The sequence below is a fragment of the Hipposideros armiger genome, unplaced genomic scaffold, assembly GCF_001890085.2.
Source record: "Hipposideros armiger isolate ML-2016 unplaced genomic scaffold, ASM189008v1 scaffold_834, whole genome shotgun sequence".
In the NCBI taxonomy this organism is placed as follows: domain Eukaryota; kingdom Metazoa; phylum Chordata; class Mammalia; order Chiroptera; family Hipposideridae; genus Hipposideros; species Hipposideros armiger.
Window position 1 is genome coordinate 494,434 of NW_017732184.1, and position 8,911 is coordinate 503,344.

The 8,911-nt window shown below is 55.6% G+C and overlaps 1 protein-coding gene across 5 annotated transcripts in view; it reads left to right on the top strand.

Annotated features, from left to right (window-relative positions):
* The window catches only part of LMO1 (LIM domain only 1), a 138,622-nt gene extending 131,821 nt beyond the window's left edge, over window positions 1-6,801 (top strand). For all 5 annotated transcript variants that reach the window (XM_019629286.1, XM_019629289.1, XM_019629287.1 and 2 more), the window contains 3 exons: window positions 1,975-2,188; window positions 4,759-4,884; window positions 6,433-6,801. In XM_019629286.1, the coding sequence (XP_019484831.1) occupies window positions 1,975-2,188; window positions 4,759-4,884; window positions 6,433-6,538 (446 nt within the window). In that variant the 3' untranslated portion in view covers window positions 6,539-6,801. The remainder of the gene's footprint in view (window positions 1-1,974; window positions 2,189-4,758; window positions 4,885-6,432) is intronic.
* The last annotated feature ends 2,110 nt before the right edge of the window (window positions 6,802-8,911 follow it).

Genomic DNA, 8,911 nt, shown 5'->3' on the forward strand with positions numbered 1-8,911 from the left:
GTTTGGGAGGCCCCCCCTGAGTCCAGGGCCACCCCCTTTCCAAGAGAAGTCTGAGGAGGCAATGAGGCTGAGAAACAGCACAGGAGGAGGAAGGGGCCCCTTGGGACCAGCTTAATTAGTGGCCTACACTAGCCCCTTGGAGCATCTGAGCCTCAGTTTCACCCCCGTGTAGAATGAGACCGTTTGCCTGGAAGAACTCTGAGGGCCATCTGAACTGACATCTGAGATTTTGAGACTGAGGCCTCTTGGCAGCTGTGGTTCTCCTCTGAAGCCTGGGGAAGGGTCACACCTGGAATTAGGAAGGGAAAGGAAGCAGCTCCGACGAGCTGGGGGTGCGTGGGAGGTTGGGGGCTGAGCCCAGAGCCCTGGAGAGCACAGGGATCCCTTGGAAAGGATGCAGCCAGGTGGAGGGCAGACTTCAGGGGCTTGTTGGAACGTCAGCAAGGCAGGAAAGGGTGGGATGTCCCCTCCAGAGTCAACCCCTCCATCCACCAGAGCTTTCCACTTTCATGAGAGGCTCACAGGCACCTCCTCTCCCCACACCCCTCCCAGGTTGGGGCTCTGAGACTCCCTGCACTCCCCTCCAAGCCTAGTTTTCACTACACTCAAGCCTCAGGGCTCCACAGGGATGTCCAGACTCTCTGATGACACCTGACATCTGTCCTCATCTCTTCAACTGACCCTCCCTGTGGTCACTCCTTGTGGCCCCAGGGGCCAGGGGCTAGGAGCCTGTGCTTCTATGCACATGTGTGCACACGCCTGCACTCTGTACCTGTGTGCATGGGGTTTGAGTGATGCATAGGTTTTCCTGCTGGGAGGTCTGCCCCTCTCTCAGGTGAATGCTAGGCTGATACTCCAGCCCTTTGTACTTGGCACTTTCTTGTATGTTAAGACGCTCCCACGGGCCCTGGGAGGAGTCCAGTGGCTCAGAGATTCTTATCCTGGTGGGAGGAACAAGGATCCAGAGACTGGGAACATCCCACCCTTGGGCCAGGGCAGGTAGGAAGTTTGAATCTAGCTGGAAGCATTTATGACAGCGGTTCTCAACCTTTCACAGGGGTCGCCTAAGACCATCGGAAAACACATATTTTCGATGGTCTTAGGAACCGAGACACCGCTNCCTAAGACCATCGGAAAACACATATTTTCGATGGTCTTAGGAACCGAGACACCGCTCCTCTATCCGTCTCCAGGCCCACATGCAGATACGCCCACATACGAGTACCCGGCAACCCCTGTGAAAGGGTCGTTCTACCCCCAAAGGGGTCGCGACCCACAGGTTGAGAACCACTGACTTATGAGGAGAGCCCCAGCTAAGCCAGGCCCGAGGTCCTCCTGCGGGCACCTGCCAGCAGCTCCAGAGCTCCTGCGCCCTGCTGGGAGGGTCACAGGGGCATCTCCCTTCCCTCTTGACATCTCCACAGTTCTACATGAATACACCAAGAGGCTGTAGCCTGACTTTCGGGATTAAAATGCATGAATGCACAAGCAGTGTGAGGAAGTCTTGAGGTGCCAAAAAGATCTGGGAGTTCTAGTGGACCCCAAGCCCATTATGAGGTTTCATTCTTAGGGTTGCAGGAAGAGCCAGCAGGATGGCGGCTGCGTGAGGAGGGGGGGCTTCAGGCCTCCTGTAGATCAGACCGCAGAGGGGGCTGTGGCTGCATGGGGTGAAACAACTCAGGGGGCAGGCCTTGGGGCTATGTGTGTGCCCTGCAGCAGAGCAGATGCGGTGTTCCCCAGTGCTGCCTGCAGCTTTCAGAGGGACCTTCACAGGGCAGGGGAACCGGCTGTGCCATGCAGCCCAAAGGACAGGACCCAAGACCAGGGAGGAGGTGGCTGGGGAGAAAGCGGGGGCTCCTAGGAACCCCAACTCTGGAGGCGACAGTAGAGACAAGCAGTGGGTTTCCATTCCCAGAAGGCCCGGAGCTGCAAGGCCTACCTGTGTCCATCTGTCTCTTGTCTGTCCATCTGAAGGCGTGCCGATGCTGTCCGTCCAGCCCAAAGGGAAGCAGAAGGGCTGTGCGGGCTGCAACCGCAAGATCAAGGACCGCTACCTGCTGAAGGCGCTGGACAAGTACTGGCATGAGGACTGCCTCAAGTGCGCCTGCTGCGACTGCCGCCTGGGCGAGGTGGGCTCCACCCTCTACACCAAGGCCAACCTCATCCTGTGTCGCCGCGACTACCTGAGGTGGGCCGCCTCCCACCGCTTGGCCCATCTTCTCAGAGAGCCCCCACCCTCCAGCACCCAGCGTGGCCCTACCCCGGCTCTAGACCCGGTACCCCACGGACCCGGCCTATGTGTGCGCTCATCCCAGGCTGCCCTGCCCCTGCTCCCCCAGCCATGCCATGCCTTTAACCTCTGGGACTGGTGGCCAGCACAGGTCCTTGGCAGGCATTTATAACCGCGGGCACCCGAGCTGAGTTTCTCGAGGGCACCAGCCTGTCCCTGCCCTTGTCAGGTGCTCCCGAGCCACTCTGTCCCTGGAGTCGGGGAGGGGACGGCTCAGAGGGGCTTCCAGGAGCAGGTGGGGAAGCTTTGATTGCCCTTCGCCCTCGTTTCTACCTCTGCCCAGTACCCAGCATCCCTACCATTTCAGGAGGGCCCTGGGATTAGATTAACCCCAATACCTGGAGAGCCCAGTCCTGGGAGAAGGACCACGGATGTTGGAGCTGAAAGACCTGGGTTGGAAGTAGCTCTGAGCCTTTGGCTTCTAACCTTCTCCGAGCCTCAGTTTACTCCTCTGTGAAGTGGTGCATTCCTCAGAGCTCTAACTCCCCCTCCCCCACAGCCTGGATCCTATTCCCTGGGGCCGCCTCCCCCAATTAACCCTCCCTTAGGCCATCTATGACATCAGCAAGGCTGGAAGGAGGCCACAGAGCAGGGGCCTTGGCTGAGACCCAGCACCTGCATTTGGCTTTCACACAGGCTGCTGGTGGTGCCTGGGCTTTGTGGGGAAGACAGGCCCATTGCATTAATTAATAAGTCAGCAAGGGCTTCTTGGGGCACCCTCTGCCCAGGTGTGGGCCTGTTGGGGGGTGGAGTTATCAGCGGTGGCTCCCCTGCTTCTCCAAAGAGCCTAAGATTTCCCTGCCTGCACCTTCCCTTTTAACTTCTGCCTGCTACAGGAGTTGTTTTGTAAGTGGTGCAATAAACCAGGTTCTGTGACTCAGCGCTCCCGGCTGGGGATGGAGGAGGGGTCAGGGAAGGGATGCAGCTAGACACTCACCCCTCCACCACCCGGAAAGGGCCTCCATGTCTGGAGGTTTAGGACATCGCTTGGGGCTGAACCTACCAGGTTGTGGGCAAGCGGCAGACCATCTGATGAGTCCACAGGATGTGGAGAGGGAGCAGCACAGGGCAGGGACGGGCTTGTACGCAGAGCTGAAGCACCCATCGGCATTCTGGGCCCTGCCAGCTACTGCAGCCTGAAGGTATTTTCCTGGGCTCTGGCAGAGGCCAGAGAATGACTTTGGGGCCAGGTAGGCCAGTGGGCCAGAGTGGAGATGGGGCTTCCTTGAGCTGCTCAGCCCCAGAGAATGGCTGTCCAGAGCCTGCCCCCTCTGCAGCCTGCTCATTGGACTGGTGGCAAGAAAGGCCCCTCTTGGCAGGCAGATGCTGTGGCCCAGCCTTTGTCTGCCTTAATCTGAGCCACCAGGCAGCTCGGACTGATGAATAACGGAGTCAAGCTCGTCTGCAGGCGCCTGAGCTTGAGCTGGACAAATCAGGGATTAGGAGGGCCTCCCGCCTGCCTCTCAGCCCCCTTGCCTCATTGGGGCTGGATCTGTCAGTGTGCAGAAAAGAAGCTAGGAGTGTGGGTGATGCATATACTCGCTGGCTCGGACCATTGGAGTATCCAGCCAAGGACTGGCCTGCATGAGGAGGGAGTACGCTCCCTGTCCCTAGAGCTTTGCAACCAGCAGCTAAGGGAAGGGTTGTCTGCCTCCAAGAGGCATTGTGCCAGAAGTCCTTAGAACTTTCTTTTGACATCAGTCCTGATTTAGAAGCATCTTTGAATAGGATCCTCTAGTCCAGCATCCACATTTTAAAGAAGGATAAACTGAGGTCCAGGGAAGAGAAAAAGGGACTTAGACAAGCCACACACACAGTGAGTTGGTAGCTGTAAAAGACCTCCTTATATGGTTGTCAGGCTTAAATGAGTTGATCTTTGTAAAGCTCTTAGAACAGTGCCTGGCACATAGTAAACACTGTATAGGTGTTAACCACATGAGTTGTGACTGAGAGTTTACCAAAGTTTTCACAACAAGCCTGTGAAGGTTGTATTTCAGTCCCAGGTTTTATAGTTAAAATAAATGAGGCTCAGAAAGACTTGACGTCTTGCCTGAGGATGCACAGCCCGTGATTGGCAGACTGCCTCTAAAATCTGGCCTGTGTGAATCTGGAGTCCTGCTCTGGAGACCCAGCCTAGTATTCTCCTGGTGATCCCAGGTGCTTGAGGGACTCCAGTAGGAACATGGCAGGGGGCTCTGTCAGCCCAGCCTGGGCTAGGCCGTGTCAGCTGACCCCTGGACTTCTACATCCCCTGCCTGGGTGGATATCACAATTTCTCTAAAGCCTGATTTCTTAGTAGAATTTAGATGCTGCTATCTGTGCCACTATCCCCTTGCCCAGGCCCATATTCTAGGCCCACAGGAATGGGAGACAGGTGAGGCCATGGGTGGAGGCAGCTCCCCTGCCACCATCCCCCTCCTCAAACTCCCTAGCAGGTTCCTGAGCCCTCTGCACGCTTCCTTCTGCAGGCTTTTTGGCACTACAGGAAACTGTGCCGCCTGCAGCAAGCTGATCCCAGCCTTCGAGATGGTGATGCGGGCCCGGGATAATGTGTATCACCTTGACTGCTTCGCCTGCCAGCTCTGCAACCAGAGGTGAGTGAGTGCTGGACAGGTAGCATTCCCAACATACTCACCAGACCCCAGTGACTCCTGCTGGGACAGACCAGAATCACTGTGGAGGCCTGCATGCAAAGTGGGTTCTGTGTGTGCACACGGCTGCTTGTGCATGCTGTCCTGAGCACGCATGTACATATGTGCATTTGATGTATGCCTAAGCCCTGTGGCTAAATGTGCATGCTCCAGTGCTGTGAGTGCATGTTTGTGGGATATGGTTCTGTGTGAATGTAATGGGCAGGAGCCTGCATGAACTTACTGTGTATGCACAGTGTGAGTGTCATGTGCATGTTTGTATTTTTAAAGGTCCATGTCCACATGGGTATGTGTACATGATGGAATTAATATGAATGTGCACTCGTGTTTCAAAATTTTCATGTACAAATGGTGGCATGTGTGTGCTTCATGTGCATGATGAGCATGCATGTGCACACGTTTTAAATGTGCTTGTACAAGGGTTCTGTACACATGCCCTGTGCCCTGTGTGTGTGCCATGTGCATGTATGTATGTTCTAGGGAGAAGGGGTTCACAGCCGTGGAGGGCAAAATCCTTTCAGGGAATAGCCCCTCACTGCTGACCCGTCTTGTGATTCTGTTTCAACCCAGCCTCCTTTCTGGTCTTTGGGGCCCTGCTCAGTGCTCCAGCACTGTGGGAGGCCCCAGGGACCTGTGGAGCCAGAGTCCTCCTGGCTGGGGGCCTAGCACCTTTTCTCAGGAGCCCCAGTTCAGGAAGGAGCTTATACAAGTATTCCCGGAGGGCGAGGTCTAGAGGAACCTGCAGAGCCCGGCTGAGGCTTTGGCAAGACCCAGTGCTAGGAGGGCTCGGTGAAGTTGCAGCGCCACCTGGTGGTTTGAATGGGATCTGCTGGGACCAGGCTTGTGACCCTGGGGTTCCACTAGGGGCCTCTGCCATCCTGGTGACATCTTTTAGGGAAGGGCTTCCAATATTGAGGAGGACTGGGGGGGGTCAAAGCAGAGCCTTCTTTGGGTAGGGGGAAGATGATGGGACAAGGTCATCTCCTGGAAGGATGTTCCAGAAACCCCGCAGGTTCTGCTGAGAGAAAGAAACCTTCTTTGAGCCATCCTCTTAAGTCGGGGAGAGGAACAAAGGGATGGAAAAAGCAACCATTTTATCCTTTCCTCCTTCCCATCTCTACCTCTCTTTACCTCTCTCTCCTCTGGGTCTTTTCTCGTTTGTTTTTCCTTCTCTCTCTCTTTTCCCTCTCTGGAACTGGGGTAGGTTATCAGCCCCTTCCCATCAACCCCACCCCTCCACGAGGGACCTGACTGTGGAAGTCCCGCAGCCCAGGATTGTCTGTCTGCCCTATACCCTGGGCTGCAGGGCCTGGCTGAGATCTGGGCTGACCCAGGGACTTTTGGGGAGCCCCTCTGGAAAGATCAAGGAGCAAGCTCCTCAGGACCTCACTTCCCACGTGTCCACCTCCCAGCGGGGCTGGGTCCTGTCTGGAGCCCCCACCACCCACTGGGACCCCTCCATAGCCTCTCTCTCCTGCTTGGATTTTCCAGATTTTGTGTGGGAGACAAATTCTTCCTGAAGAACAACATGATCTTGTGTCAGATGGACTATGAGGAAGGGCAGCTCAATGGCACCTTTGACTCCCAGGTTCAGTAACGCCCGGCGCCTGGCCTCCAGGCCCGTCTGCCCGCCTGCCCGCCTGCCCGCCCACCTGGCCGGCCAGCCGCTCTCCTGCCGATTAGAACGCCTCCATCCTCGATGGGAGGGATGGCCCTCGTCCGCCGTTGCCCGTCTGTGTGTGACCCCTCCTGGGGCCAGGCTGGGCCTGTACAGTCTGTCTTCTGTATATAAATGGGAACATTTATTTTATGAGAAATGTAATGCGATTTTATTACTGGCGTGGATTAAACTTATGAATGTTTCCGGGGAGGTTACTCTGCATTGATCACTGACATAGACCTGGGGCCTCTCCCCTCTGCTTGGGAGTGGGCAGGGGCAGGGCCCTCCCCTTGGCTCTTGGGATGGGGATCACGGGGCAGGGCATGGGGCTCTCCAAATGGGCTTTAGAGAGAAGCACCCCACAGCCAGAGGTGGGAACTGGGGTGTTCTTCCCTTCCCCTGGCAGAGCATATACCCTGACCCTGCGCAGGCCCCCAAGATGAAGACAGGCAAGATGAAATCCTCCCTTCCCTAAGTTCCTGTGTTATAGCTCCCCACCGAGACCCTCCCCCCAACTGCCCAGTGACCCAGTTCTGACCTCTACAGAAGGACCCCAAATTGCGAGCCCTCTACCATGGGAGTACCATCCTGAAACCTGTCTTCACTTTCCGGGTGTTGGACAGCAGTGGCTGTAGCCTCCCAGCAGTTTGGGCCCAACCTGGGGCCTGGCTTTCTCCTCTTCTGGGTGAGTGAGAACAGTCCTATCCCTCTGTAACAGCCTACACAGGCTGGATGCTGTCGTTCATTCAGTTGGCAACCCTTCATCCACAGTGTCTCAGCCCTGTGCTGCAAACACCAGACCCGAGGATGAGTCATGAATCAGACACAGTCCATGCCCTTGAGGAGGAGGGAGAAAGCCAGGAAAACAAACAGAGCAATCACCGTGAGGACAAACACTGTCAGGAGACCTGGGACAGGCCAGCTCCTTCCAACAGCCACAGGACCACTTATGACGGCTCAGGAGAGTCAGACAGATAAGCCAGTTGCACACACAGTCAGATGCATGTGCTGGCTGTCAGGGGAGACAGACAAACAAATAGACGGATGTGTCGACAGAGATAGGCAGAGACAGGCAAGCTGGCAGGCACTCAACTCAGGCCAGAAGATAGTCAGACAGCAGATACCCAGAGCGTTTTGTGTCGAGTGGCTGAGCCAGGGTGGCAGGCATTCTGTCTTGTGTTGGCTACAGCCACAGTGCCAAGCACAGAGACTGGAACTGAAGCGGTATCACTGAACAGTATTTTAAAATGGCTCCTTGAGTCCAAAGCCTGGACAGGGAAGGCTGTGTGGACAGGCTCCTCCCAAAATCAGGCCACTTGCTTCTCCTTCACCCGGGACTGTTTTTCTCCTGGCCACAGACCAGAGCCAACTTCTGCCCAGGAGTGGGCAGGGAATTGGCTGCCGGGACAGGACAGGGCTCACACCTCACATCGCCCTGTCCCCAGACCTGCTCCTCCACTTACTGAAGTGGGGGGATGGCTGCACTTTTGTGGGCATTTGGAGGAGCCACGTCTCCACACTGTGGTTTTGTGGCCAGTGGCCCAGTCTGTGGGGAGGGATTGCGAGAGCCAAGGATCTTGGGGTAGGAGTTCTCAACTTTAGGGCTTCCTCCTGTGAAGGAACTGCACCTGTGTGTGAGAAGCGAGGCAGAGAGCCAGTCTGCCCAGCCGCTGTGGGTACTTTCAGGTGACATCAAATTGGGGAGTTGTCTGTATGTGACTGTGTGAGATTAGGAATGAATTTGAGTGCATGAGTTTGAGGGCTACAGTCCATAACGAGGAATTTTCCTTGCTCAACATGGAAAAGCAAATTATTTTCCTGGATTATAGCAGAGCTCCCCAATGCCAGACCCTCCCTGAGCCCTTAGGTCTCAGATGGTTGTGTCTCCCCCAAGGTCCCCAACGCCTAACTTCAGAGTTTGCTGCAGATAAAGTTGCAACACAAGTTAATTACATGGTTATCGAGAGATAACGGAGCCACTCGAATGCAGTTTCTGGGCAATTACAATTGTTTCCAACAGAGTTACCATATTGCAGCCATGAAATAACATGTCATTTTGCAGTAATTATGTAATTAACTTGTCTCACCACTCTAGGTTGCACAACAATTAATTCACTCACAATGAGATAGACTCAAAGTCAGGCAGCCAGACTTTGAAAGCCCCCAAGAGCAGAGCTGACCTTTGAAGAGGACCCCAGCCCCACTCGGCCCACCCCAGACCTTGCCGGGGGTCTTCCTCAGCTCAGCATGGCGTGGAGCATGCCAGGTCCTGCATCGTGGCTCCACTTATTACGATCTCCCCATTCTCAT